At 49.7% G+C, this 14,567-nt stretch overlaps 1 protein-coding gene across 1 annotated transcript in view; it reads right to left on the bottom strand.

Annotated features, from left to right (window-relative positions):
* LOC147685431 (heme oxygenase 2-like) overlaps positions 1–14,567 on the bottom strand; it is a 197,143-nt gene that overhangs the window by 26,561 nt on the left and 156,015 nt on the right. The window contains exon 5 of the mRNA XM_086941334.1: positions 4,816–4,936. Coding sequence (XP_086797460.1) covers positions 4,816–4,936 — 121 coding nt within the window. The remainder of the gene's footprint in view (positions 1–4,815; positions 4,937–14,567) is intronic.

The raw sequence follows: 14,567 nt of genomic DNA, 5'->3' as shown, positions 1-14,567 counted from the left end.
TCACAACATTGAACACCCTACAAGGGCAAGATAAGAGCACCAGAGGACACATAGAGCCCAAAAGGATCTCCAGTCCCACTTGAGACAGAGCTATATAATAGCATACAAGTACCCCACATGGGGTATGGCACACAGCACCCAACGGGGGGCACCTCTTAGGGCAAACCAGTCAGAGGACCAGACGCAACAATCTGTGGAACACTGACACAGTAGGCTTACTGCCAGCTCAGAACGCATAAGACATCCAAAGGATGCTAAATGAAAGGATAACCACCCCAGAACATGCAAAAAGAAGACCTGAGGCTTATTGCCAGCTTAAAACGTATAATGCATCTATAGGATGCTAAATGAAAAGGTAACCCCCCAAGAACATACCCCTGAGGAATACAGATCTAAGGGGGAGGGTGAAAGCCTGCAAGGAGGCGCTGAACAGCCGATTCGGCGTGGGCATCAAACAATAAAACCCCATCAAAGGGTACACCAACAAGTCGTTCCTGGATATTTTCCGGGAAGATGCTATCCTGCAACCAAGCATGGCGCCGCAAGGCAACCGAACCAGCCATAGCTAAGGAATCAGCAGTATTCAAGGCCGGGCGGATCATAAATCCAGTAAGGTCACGACCATCCTGGAGAAGATGAAGGAGGTCAACACGAGCACCTTCAGGTAGCGGAAAGCAGAGACTCTGCAGAGTCCCACAGGGCAGAGGTAGCCTGAGCCAAGATACACCCTGTATTTAGTGACCGTAGGGCAGCACTAGTGGAGGCAAAGATGTTCCGACCCCACGACTCAAGCCATCTGGACTCCCGGGAGGGAGGAAGCATTAACTGAGGCAAGGAAGGGAAGGTAGTTTGCAAAACAAACCCTTGCATGTCAGGGTGGACAAATAAGCAAACTGGATCATGTAGAGCAGGACGGTGGCGGTGCAAGAGAATGAGTCACCGGAAGCTGGCCGAACCCAGGTGCCCAAAAGGGCATAATAAAAAGAAGCTTTAAAGGGCAGAGGCGTCTCCACATTCCCTGACCCACGGTGAAGGACATCAAGGAGAGGGTCCACAGACATGGGGACTCAAGGGGGCTGCATGTTCAGAACACAAGTGGCTAAGGAGACTACTCTTAGAAAAGCCGCACCGGCCTCTGTAGCCTTCCGTGGAGGGGACAACAGCACATCTGTAGGTGAGGGCTGTAAACTAAGCCTCCCAAGACACTGAGGGTGTGACCAATGCCCAAAGGAAGGGAGCCCATGGACGAATGGGGGTCCTGATAGGGCTCTTGAGGAGACGGGGAGCCTGACGGGTCCTGGGGCCCCTGAGGAGGCAGGGATCCTGCCGGGTCCACAAATTTTAAGGGGTGCACAGGCAAGGATATATCCAGCGTCGCCGGACGTGAGGGCGACACCAAACTCTTTCCAGAAGCTTCTGGAGAAAAGTCAACAACCCAGCATCGATGCAGTGCCAAAACGACTTTGGTCGGCGCCGAATGTGCCTCGTCAGGCGCAGACTCAGCTCCATCCGGCGCCATGTCGGCCCCGTCCAGCGCCGATTCTATGTCCACCACGACAAGCTCCGCTTCCGAAGAAGGAGATGGTGCTAGAGCCTCCGGCGTAGACTCAGCCTTAACTACAACAGGCTCCGACTCTGAAGTAAGAAGCGGAGTCAGAATCGGAGGCGAGTTTACGGCGCCGGCCCAGGACAGGCCACCACCTGCCTGGAAGGCAGAGGTGTGCTCGAAGCAAGGCTTTGAGCACCGGCAACCGCCTGCGACACCACAGAGAGCCCCACGGGACTATAAGGCACAGCAGGGGTGCATGGGACGTAGAGGGGGACCAAGCCGGGCCGCACACTGACTACACCATATCTCAGTCGTCCCTGGAGGGCAAGGGCTCATGTGGCGCCAGTGGCGAACCCACCTGCGAGTCTGTCAGGGACCCCGTACGTAGCGGAGGCCCAGAGGACACCCCAGGGACAGGAGAGGGCTTGAGGGAGGCCTGCAGAGCCGCGGCATAGGCCTCCATCTGGGACCGAGTTGGCCCCGTGCCCGGAGAGAGTGGGGAGGGGCGACTGCTGAGGGCGCACGTCCGGAGGGTTCCGGGAACCAGTGCCTCCGACAACAGATGAAAGGACCTCGGCGACATGCACCTCGACTTACCAATAAGGGGCGAACAACGTCCCTGGGCCCCTGAGGGTGACCGACGGGGCATCTGGAACCCAGAGGGGCCGGCGCGGCGAGGAGGCCGGAGGACGAGACGACTCCGACCGGGACAGGCGAGCCGAAAGAAGCTTCATCCGATGCTCTCGCTGGGACTTCGGCTTGAGGTGTTGGCAGGCGTCTCAGTCCATCGAGTCATGGTGTTCACCCAAACACCACAAACAGATAAGATGTGGGTTTGTCGCTGACATTTGCCAGGAACAGGAAGTACAAGTTTTCAAACCCGAAGGCATCGCACACTGTTCCAGACGCGGAGCATCAAAAGAGGCCTCAAAACAGGCCAGAGGAACCGCTTACTCCGGATCCGCCTTTCACGTGGAAAAGAAGTAAACTGACGTCAGCGCGCCGGGAAGGACTTATATGACCTCGCTGACGTCCCGCATGTTGACGACGTCAGGGCGCGGTCGTGTGGTGCTGTCCCCCGGCGCGCAGAGGTGCTGCTGCTGCACACAAAAAAAAATCCGGATCCAGTCTGATGCCTGGGGATATTCTAAGTTTAGGAATCTGCGGCTAGATATGTCTATCAGATAAGAGAGACCATTACTGGTTGGAGAGTTAGGGTTGGGTTAGCCTACTTATGAATTTAGATAATCAGGTGGTCTATGCTGTGATAAGTGTGACAAAGGTCAACCTCTGAAGTCGAAGGGCTGATGCTGATGGATAGGGTTGGTCTAGGACCTATACTCCTTCCACCGCCTCCAAGCTGTCCAGCACCTCACACCGCAGCTGGAACAAAGTATAAGAAAGCCAGTGGACAGACGCCCTCAAAACCTCCCACGCTGACACCGCAACTAACCTAGAACAACCTGTCAAGCACTTCTCCGCCTGGATCACCGATTGTGCCGACAAAGTCACCTTATTAAGCCCGCCAAAGGCAAGAGACCCACCTAACAAGCCAGTTGGTTCTCCTCGGAACTGAGAACCATGAAATGAAACTGCAAATGAATGAAACTGCAAATGATTAGAAGGGAAATGGCACATCAGCAAGCAACCCACACACCAAGCCATCTTCAAGTCGTCCTTCAACCAATACCACCATTTGCTGAAAGTGACAAAAAGGAGCGCCCTAGCTGACCGCATCATAGCCAGCCCTAACCACAGCAAAGAACATCTTCAACATCGTCGGAGAGCTCTCGAACCCCTCAGCCATGGGAAACATCGCCCTTTTCAGAAACTCTGTGACTCCCTGGCAGACCTCTTCCACAGCAAAATCTCCACCATCTACAAAAAGTTTGAAACCTATCCCACTGCCGTCAACACCCTCAGCCTCCTCACTCCCACGGATGCCAACCATGATGCGATCTCCAACCACCAGCTCACCGTCTGAGACCAGCTTATCACACAAAAAACCACAGCCATCATGAACTCTGACCACTCGGGAGCATCGACGGAACGCTGTCCCCCACCATATTTTCAGCTTCAGGAGCAAGATGATCAGCAGCGAGCTCACTGCCATTTTTAACTCCTATGTAGCCACGGGCTCCTTACACTAAGTATGAAAACACAGATAAGTCAAATCCCTTCTCAAAGTTTGGGAACTGTGTTTAAGGCTAGGCAGGGATGCTGAACATCCTGTGATTCTGGGCAAATCACTTAGGGCTTGATGCATCAAGATAGCATTTTGCGATTCGCTAATTGCGAATCACAAGGATTCACAATTAGGGAATCGCAAAATGCACTGTATGAAGGTGTATAGTACACCTTTTGCGATTTCTAGGGGATCGCAAATGACCTACCTCATGAATATGATTGAGGTAGGTCACAAATTGCGATGCCCAAGGAATCGCAAAAATCACAGGGATGGTGGCCTGCTGAGCTCAGCAGACCACCATGTCCGAGATTGCTTTTAAAAAAAGCAATTTATTTTTGTAAAGCAGCCCGTTTTCCTTAACAGAAAACAAGATGCTTTACTAAACGAAAAATGAAAAGTTTTCTTTTCAGTTTTTAATAGCAAGCAGTGGTCCTTGATTACACATCATGTGGAGGTAGGCTCAGGGATATTGGGTATGGCATTTAATGCATTACCGGAAGTGCACCCATTCTGTCACCTCCAAGCCTCTTCATTCCACAGAGCTGCTGGTGGAAGATAGTCATCCAATGAGTCAGTGACCCAGCCTTTGGTAAGAGTGTCCAAAGCGAGTCAACGGAGCAGAAAAGGACTACCATCGCTAAAGAGTGGAGGATTTGGCTGTAAGGGCTCGAAGAAATGAACACAGAGATATAGAGTCCGGAAGCACTGTGAACACACATCCGAACCAGATGGTGGAGAGAAAAAAATCTAGCAAAGGAATCAGTGCCCATAGGCACTGCCAATTAAATGAAAAATCACATAAAACCTCATGACTTGAAAGACTTTTTCTAACGAAAACAAGTTGCAACTATTCAAGTCCAATATACGATGGCAGGATTATGCCGAGCATGTGTATTTACAACCGCACATGCCACAAGCATCCTATTTTGCCACTCATCCTTAATGAAGCACCACCAGTAACTCTTATTTGTTTGATTACTTTCCAAAAACTCGCGCTTGGTGAACTGGCATCGGCAAGGAAGAAAAACAAGAAAATGAAAATTTAACAGACAAGAGTAGATGATAGTCAGTGACCTACCCTGTTTGGCAGCATAATAGGGACACTTTCGAATATCCCCTTTTCCATCATGGAGTGGAATGCTTCCTTCTTGGGTTTCCTCCAGTAATGTAGGACTAATTTTGTCCAACTCATCGAACACCTGTGGAAGGAACGTAAACAAGTCATCTGAAGTGGTTGTTGTCATTGGGTCTCCTCTAATCTCTCTGTGTTAAATGATTGAACGCATTTGTTCTAATACCTTGGAAGACTGAGCATACTTAAACAATATAACAAAATGCACATTTACATTATGGAAACATATGGAGCAGTGCGCTCCCATCACCATTGAACTTGAATATCGTTGCATTCAGTCCTATCCCCTCAAACTGGATTAGGTAGCTAACCAAGGTGAAGAATCAAGTTGCGCTTTCATGCAAAATAATGGGGGGGGCGGGATCAATGATGTAATCGTGAAAGTTCTGTAGTGTCTAAAATTGAATAAACTGAAGGCCAACTGGGTAAATGATGTGGAAGATCTGGATGAAGGATTGGCAGGAAGAACTGTCATACTTTCTCGAAGTGGTTATCAGGGCCCTTCTATCATAACAATTAGTTTCAATGCCTCCATTTGTGCTCCTCTCCACTCAAATTTCCTCCCCTTTCTCAATACCTCTCTTAATGGCTCTGATTCGGAAGCAAAATCTGACAAACTTTGAGTAATATTCTACGAGTCTCAATAAGGAACGCAGTTTGTCTTTGTCATCAGGAATCTCAGAATTCACTATGGTACTGTCAAGATTAACTTTTGGCCTCACACCTGTCCCAGGAACAAGGCATCCCAAATACTCAACCTCTCTTAATAAAAATATGCATTGCTCTTTCTGCAATGTGAGGCCTGCATCCATCAGTCTAGACAAAACCTCTCTTAAAGTGCAATTGTGAGTAGCAACGCTGTCTCCAAAGACAAACATGTTGTCCTGGAAAAAGACTACATTGTTGACCCTGGGCAGCACACTAGTTCGTGATGAATGGTGTCATTTGCTTAGATTCGGGGTGTAAGCTGGCCTGATGATAGGCACCCTAGAGATCGAGTTTGGTAAAATATCCCCCACTATTAAAAATATCAATTCAGTAATGTTCTGTAGGGTAAAGTTGTTTATAACTATGTACTGATTTAGTGACCCATCAGCCTTCATCGTTATCACCACTGGAGATAACCACTGAGTTGACCCATTCGGTCTACAATCCTTCTGACTTCCCCTCGTACTGCCACTGGGATCTTCCTTGCCAGATGTCTAACAGGAATAGCATCTTTCTTCAAGACTATTTTATGTTGGTAACTGTAGGAAGGTGGATACCGGACTATGGTTACCCCAGATTTTTTGCCTAGTGTTTAGCTGGTTTTCGACTTAGTTGGCCTGGGATCCTGCTAATCAGGGTCCCAGGCTATCTGCTCTCAATGTAAAATGGACTCCATGTACCCTAGGTACATCTCCAATCGGATATTGGGTCACCTTATCAGCCCCTGTACAGTGTACTATAGGTACCCAGGGCATAGGTGCATCCAAGGCCTACCAGGGGCTGCAGCATATCTTTTGCCACCCCTGGCTGGCTATCCAAAATGACACAACTGCCTGTTCACTCAGCTGGGGCAAGGTGCTGTAATCACCCCTTGCTTAGATATAGTATACCTATATCTAAACCTATATCTGGAGACATATTCACCTATAAGTCACTCCTATGGCAGGCCTTAATAATCCTGGAGGCAGAGTGCTTGGTTTTATGTGAGATGGTGCTCTAGCATGAGCTGAGCCTGTCTGCAGCTTTCGGAACCAAGTCCCTTAGCTGTTCTGGGATATTGCCATACCATATACTCTTAAGTGCATTATAATCCTCGCGGTTACTTGCTAACTTTGGTTTGGCTTTATCAAAACCTGTCGTGTAAGGTGTCATACGCTTTGGAATACTACCCCCTCGCCAGTTCTGGCGACGGGGGTAGCATTCCACCCTTCTAGAGGGAGAAGACATGTTACTTTGCTTAAACGCGGTTAAATCTAACCAGAGCCTCAGCATCACAAAATGGATGCTGCTGCCACCGACACAAGTCTGGCCTCCTGCTGCTGACCGAAACTCCGGCAGGGGAGGCCTGGACAAATGGTATCCTGTCACAGGGAGGTGTTACACCACCCCAGACAGGAAATAGTGGATTGGTGCTGGGAGGGCTGAATGAAACTAGACACTGCCTCGGCCGCACAAGGCATCCCATGCATAGTCCAGTTCAAACCATTGCTGGGGCACTCCAGCCCCAGTCTGGCCCGAAACTGGACAAAGGGAAAGGGGTGTAACCACCCCCTTCCTGGGTCTCACCCATAAGAGGGACCTAGCAGGTGATCCAGTCCCTTGATTTGGTATAAAGGTAGGAAGCTGTGCCAATGCAACTTAAATCATCCTGACTGAAACTTTGAAACAAAACTCTGGACCCTTCGACATCCTACTCAACGTAGAAAACTGAAGAATCTCCCTTGTGGTCAAGGAGTGGCCACCCTGTGCAAGCAGGCACCATCAGCGCATCAAGACTTCCTTTGCCGTTGCTCCCGCCGGAGCTCGAACGACAGAGACTGACAAGACCTGGACTCCCAGACTTCCAACAGCCCGATCCCCAGTCCTAGCAAAGCTTAGACCCGTGGAGGCGACATGAGATGTGGGACCGGCCATCTTGAAAAGTCGACAAAGTGCTTCCTGTGCAGCTCCCGAGGCTCCCTCGACGCTGTGCTTTGGGGTTTGAGAAGCCCCAGCCCCGAGGAGCCTGTGCTCCAAAGATCACCCCTCCACACTCTCCGAGTGCTGCGTGGGGCCCTTTTGCACTTTTCCTGCTCGACGCGTTGTCCGGTCGCTTGCCCGTTGGGAAGTGGCCTCTGTGACGACGATCCATCAAAACTACACTGCTGGTCTGGTTGCTCCAGACTGGCCCCAGCTCCCCTGAAAAGGAGCCACCGATCGGACCTTCCCGGTCCGATCAAGAAGACATCTTCGAGTCCTGCGTGGGTTGCTTTTGCCAAGGCTTGGTGACTCCGATTCGAGTACCGACACTGCCTACAGCAAGAGCCTTCGTGAGACAGCTCGTGTTCACCAGCCGGTCATACTCGATCCTTCCTGGTCCACGTGGCAGCGGAGACAAACTACTTGAGAGCACCTGGTCGCAACCCGACATTGCCTGGTTCCGTCCTGGTCACTGGCTAGTGACCCAGACTCTGTCCCCTCTGCTTTCAGGTACTCTTCATCTTCGATCCACCCTTGGATCCAACCGGACTCTTCTCTCCTAGCCGCCTGCAGCATCTTTTCCTCCAGACTCCATAGAACTTCACGAAGAAACCCGACACACTTTGGCACCTATGCACCCGCTTCCTGTGGGTGAGGTAACGATATAACTGCAGTGCTCCTATAGTGGTTTACACCTTTAGTGTTCTAGTTTTAAGTGGTTAAGTTCTAGTCCAGTCGGAAGTCTCCGAAACCTAACTTTATGATTTTTACGCACCATTGACCTGTATGGTAAACACGGTTGCCTATAGACACTGCACCCGCATCCTGTGGGTCTCCTATGTCCTAACCTTCGTTAGTCCAGTGTAGGCCCAGCGATTCCCAAGGCCCTAGGCCCTACCATTGTTCATGACGTGGTACTTATACCACTTTTTTAATATATGGTTTGAGTGGCCACCCGGCCTACCCATAATTGTGCAGCTTATTGTATGTTATACTGTGTTCGTTGTTTACCGCTTGTGCTTCTGTGCTCATAAAGAGTATAGGGGATTATTCTAGAAATAAATACATATATTTTGTAATATATAACTTGTGTGGTGTCCTTTCATTTGGTATTCAAAAGGATTGCATATGGTAAAACAGCTGGATTCACATGCCCTCCTGAGTTTAGCCTAAGACTGCTTTTGTCCATGCTACCCCTAGGATAGCTAGTCTATAAGGTTGACTTACAACCAATCACCATAAGGGTCGTTTGGACTGGTGCACGGTGCTCACTAGAATAGTGATCATCATATACCAGCACAACTTCTCACAGTAACCCTTTGCCGGACCCATTTTTTTTTTAAATATGGGGTCATATTTATCCAACAGACACAGACCATTCTGAATCCTTGATAACCATGACTTGATCCACAGCACAGGGATTAACTGTGATGTTAAAGTCATACTGGTGCAATCAGTCTGAAATGGGTGGAACTTCACTAGCCACGTACACTATCCCCTGAGTGTGCTGCTCCTTAAACTGAATCTCTGCAGTGATATAGCCTATCATCCCAATACTGGCACCTTGATACTCCTTTAGAATGACATAAGTACTACACAAAGCTCTTTCAGGCCATGTGTTTTCATACAAACAGTTTGGAATAATAGCATAAAGCGAGCCAGAGTCAACCATCAAAGTGACCATTCTCCCATCCACTTTAAAGTCAGCTTTGGGGCGTGCTCTTCTTTTTTCATCCTCTTCAGAGTTCGACACACTGCCTTAAGAGTCAACCATGAGCATCCTGTGCTCCACTGCACCCTCCACTTCTGCAAGCGAAGTCACCCTTTTGTTGCTTGCTTTGCACACGCATGCAAAATTACTCCTTTTTCTACAAGCACGACATTCTCTACCTATGGGATAACAATACTTCAGGTCTCCCATGTCAGCGCTGCTGCCACACCGATAACACTGATGTGTTCTATTCGTGCCCTGTACCTTTGGTAAACTGATAGCTTTTGTGGTCCCTTCTTTGTTTAGTGTTGTGCCAGAAACAATCATCATCTTCTTTACCAGGGCCACAAGCTCTGTGTCAATGTCTACTTCCGCTACTTCCACAGTGCTCTTATTATCCAACCCTTGCATTTCCTTTATACACTTGTCGGACTCCTTTGCCACTTTAGCTATCTTCATAGCTTCCTTTAAATTGGGATAACTGGCCACCCAAAGCTGCTCCTGTATCCTCTTGTTTTTACATAGTGCTGTGAGTTGGTCTCTGATTAGCTCTTCAGTCATTGGCCAAAACCTGCATTTTTTTTGTTGAAAATCTTTATTACAAGAAAAGTAGTACAATCACAGACCTACAACCACAGAGGCCGGCCTGTAGCAATAGATATCAAAATCAAAAATAGCACACAACTCATCAGCCGACAACCCGTGGGTCCGGCAGCGATACCATATGCCAATGCGATGATCTTGCGGTGATAGGAGGATAAATGAAAGGTTTCACATTTTACATTTTAAAACAAACACACTAACAAAAATCCGAGGTAATAGACTATATGATAAGTGGCTGCCTCAAATAGCAGGGGGAGCGACCCAGTTAAAGAAGCTAATTTGAGAGAGGATAGAGGATCTCGAGGAGGGAAGGGGGCCAAGAGTATGCAAGCAAGTCGTATACAATAGGATATGGATGCATGGAATGTACGGTCACGGGGACAGAGGAATATCAGAGGTTTCTACGAAAGGGGGGGTGCAAATCTCTCCACGATACGAGTTCCATTGACCCCATATCCTTCCCCATTTCTTGGGCCTGCCACGGGCGACATACACAGTTTTTTCTCTGAACATGCACCAGTCCATGTTTTCCTTCCATGTTGAAACCAGAGGTGCCCTTTGAGACCCCCACAGCTGGGTTATGTCCCTCTTCGCTATCATGTTGCCGAGGGTGGCCCATTGAGTCTGAGCAACGCTGTAATCATTCGGCTCCCAAACATTCAACAGGCAGCGTCTGGCCTCAGGCAGTAATGAAACACCCGTCACCTCTTCCATAACAGCATGCACACGTCTCCAATATACCACGACATCCGGACATTCCCATAAAATATGGAGAAAAGTAGCAAGCATACTGCAGCCGCACCTACACAACCCATCCAAAGAATAACCCATACTCATCAGGAGTGGACCCGTGACATAGACACGGTGTAAAATCTTCAGTTGCACCAGCCGGAGACGCGCCGGAATCGCAACTTCCTTAGGGGATGATATCGCGGCCTGCCAATCTTCATCATCTAACTCCAGCCCATCACCGGTCCAGGCCCCTCGGAGCTGTACAAGAAGACCAGAGCGGTCATTGATAAGCTTTTTATAAATGAGAGAAATAGTACTATCGGGGACATACCCGTCAAGCACTCTATCTTCCAGGGGAGAGGACTCTGGGATAGCGGTTCCGGCCGGGAAGACCGATTCAAGTGCGTGACGAATCTGAATATAACGGAAGTGCTCCCTATCACTCAATTTGTATTCTCGTTGGAGTTCATCGAAAGTTTTGATCCTATTATTGACCCAGAGATCTCCAACCTTACTGATACCAATAAGGTCCCATTTGTCGAATCCCTTCGTCGTCCAGAGACTGCCCAGTCTCTCTGCCACGTAAAGCGGGGTTGCTCTAGTCAGCTTGTCCGACCATCCTGTGGCAGCAGTCGCACTACCCCACACTCGTACAGCAACCCCAGTGGGTCCAGTCAGATTCTTCCTAGCCGATCTAGAGTAGAGCGCCCTATTATAATCGCCTCCCGGTAGCTGCCATTAATCAATCCCGAATGCTGGATTCGGGACGTACCATACATTGCATGGTTGACTGCACTCAGTTGGGATGCCCAATAGTAGCGTTTTATATCGGGCAACGCCATGCCACCATCGTACCAGGGCAGAGTCAATTTCGCCAGTGCAATGCGAGGCCGCCCGCCCCACACCAGCTTCCTCTGAAGGCCCTCAATCTCGCGGAAGTAACTAGCAGGCACCAAGTCAAGCTTATTTTGGAGGGCGTACAGGAATCGGGGGAGAGACATCTTAAATAGGGCCGCTCTCCCTACCGGGGACAGCGGCAACCCACACCACGCCATGACATCCGATCGAAGCCGGCGAAGCGGCGAAAGCAAATTCCTCTCATACCATACAGCGGAGTCCAAAGAAATGTAAATCCCCAAATACTTAAAACTGTCGCGCGAGACCGTTATCGGACAGACGCGGGGCAATAGGGGCAATTCTCCAGTAAGCGGGTAGATGCAGGACTTGGCCCAATTGATAGCCAAGCCAGAATTCCTCTCGAGGGAGCTTAAAACGTCGAACAACACTCCTAATGATTTACGAGGGGAAGTGAGGTATAACAAAATATTGTCTGCATACAACGATATACGATCCTCAAAGTCAGGGGACCACCTGATGCCTTTAACCCCTTCCCTGCTGGCCCGTTTCCGCCCCTGTGCTGTAAACAAATGAACAGGGGCGGGTCATGACGAACCCCAGCCGTCATCAGCACACGAGCACTGTAGTGCATGACGGCTGGGGTTCGTCATCAGCATGGAAGGGGTTAAGCGATGGCTCCCGCCGAAGCCACGTGGCAAGGGGCTCAAGGGCGAGCGCGAAGAGCAGCAGTGACAATGGGCATCCCTGCCGTGTGCCTCTTCCGAGAACAAAAGGCTCCGAAGCCCTACCGTTGACCACCACTTGGGCTAGTGGTTGTTCATACAGGAGTCTAACCCACCCGATGAAGTTTGGGCTGAAACCAAACTTTGCGAGGACCGCCCACAAATACGGCCATTCTACTGTGTCGAAGGCCATCGAGGCATCCAAAGAAACCAAGATGGCCGGCCCACGAAGCGAACCCGCCCTTGCCAGTACGCCATGAAGGCGGCGAAGGTTGAGCGCAGTATTGCAATGGGGAATGAACCCAGACCGATCCGGGTGTATCAAATCACTAATCACCGTAATCAGACGATTTGCCAAAAGTTTCGCCAAAATTTTATGCTCGATGTTCAATTGCGAGATCGGCCTGTATGACGAACATTGGTCACGGGGCTTCCCATCTTTGTGGATGACTGCAATGGACGCCAGTCTCTGACCCCGGGGAAGGGTTCCAAGATCCTGCGATTCCAAAAACATTTGGCGAAGATGTGGCGCCATTTTGTCGGGGCACAACTTGTACAGCTCTATCGGGATACCATTCGGGCCAGAGGCCTTCCCCGAGCGAAGGGAGCGGTTAGCGAGCGCTACTTAATCAGTGGAAAAATTCGCCTCCATAAGCTCCCTATCTGACTCCGACAGGCTAGGCAAAGCGATATCCCTAAGTAGCAAATGTGAGTCCTCCTCCGGTCTGTCCGAGACCGGCGCATAGACCTTCTGAAAGTGCTGGGCAAAGACCGCGACTATCTCAACCGGGTCCACAACCTGCGTCCCATCTTCTTTTTCCACAACAGGCACCACCCGATTCAACCTTTCCCTCTTATCCAACCACGCAATCAACTTTCCCGCCTTGTCACCAACATCATACAGACGCCCCTGTTGCTCACGACTCATCATCCTGGCAGCATCTGTCACCAGAGCCCTATAGTCGGCCTGTTTAAGGGCCAGAACATGCAACCCCTCAGATGTGACCCCAGATTCCAACTCTTCTTCCAAAGCTGTAATTTCATTCTCCAAACGTACCACCTCCTCATTCTTGCTTTTCTTCGCGCTAGCAATCAAGGACAGAGTTTGACCCCGGATCACTGTCTTATAGGCCTCCCACAGGGAAATAGAGGAGGACACCGACCCCACGTTCTCAGCAAAGTAATAATCCATGCATTTAACCAACTCAGCTCTAGTTTTCGGATTACGTAGATGAGAGGGGTTAATCGCAGCAACCCGGCCCTCAGTTCCCAACTGCACATCCATAGTAAGCCAAAGCGGGGAGTGGTCCGAGATCCCCTTGCAAGATGTCGAATTTCCCTCACAGAGACCACCTGCACCGCTGGTACTAGGATATAATCAAGCCTCGAGAGACTTCCATGCGCTCCAGAGTAAAAGGTATATTGTGCCTGTCCAGGGTGCAGTTGCCTCCAGCAATCAACTAAACCCAACGCATCCAGGAAGTTGCCCTGCCATGACTGTGATTTCGGAAGAGTCCTGGGGGGGCTACGGTCCTCGCTACCACAAACAACCGAGTTAAAGTCCCCACCCACAACCAACATACCCTCAGGGAAGCTCAAAACCACCCTTCCCAAATCAGAAAATGTCCGACCACATTTGTCTGTCATAGCGGCCAAGGATGGCAAGGGAATTAGCCGCCCGGACAGTAGTTGCCGCCATGGTTGGTGGAGAATTTCTTACCAATGGAGTCAAGGCGTCTGTACTCTTGATCAGGAGGAGCTGACAAATGAGACTAAGGATTCCTGGCACAACGTTGTGCCGCCTGAGAAATAACCGAGTCCGGCTTCGGTTGACCAATTAGACAGGCTGGTGAACTGTCTGGTGCCTTGTATTTCTTATCCAGGCGCGGTAGGACTGCAGGAATGGAAGCAGAGTTTTCATGACCTTCAAACCCTCATGCCATATGAAATCAATTATAGGTATAGCCCAAAACTGTTATTGTGGCTGATTTTTGAAATCGAGTAAAAACAGTCCTCGTACTTGAAGACCATAGAGAGATGAAATCTCTTGGCTGCTCTGTCCATGAGGACATGAAATCTATCGATATCAACAGGTAGAGAGTCAACAGGAGTTGGAGTGGTAGGGGACGGAGTTTGTATTTGGTAATTGTCCCACTCAAAGTAGGGATCTTTCATCTAACTCCCCTTCTTCTCTGTCCATATTAGTGGTATGTGCGTCCTCTATGTTTTGGGAGGTGGATGCCACAGGAGGTGGCGGCCCAATGACTGATGAAGGCTGAGGGATAGGCATCTGAGGGATCGATGAAGCTGGCTCCGAAAGAGGAAACCGGCAAAAGTAGTCAAACATATGTTGCAAATCAGAAATGAGTGACATAGGCATCTGTGCATTCGGATTTTCAGGCTGT

Source organism: Lissotriton vulgaris, chromosome 10, assembly GCF_964263255.1.
Source record: "Lissotriton vulgaris chromosome 10, aLisVul1.2, whole genome shotgun sequence".
In the NCBI taxonomy this organism is placed as follows: Eukaryota; Metazoa; Chordata; class Amphibia; order Caudata; family Salamandridae; genus Lissotriton; species Lissotriton vulgaris.
Note: the sequence above shows the minus strand (reverse complement) of the source record. Positions and strands in the feature narration are given on the sequence as shown.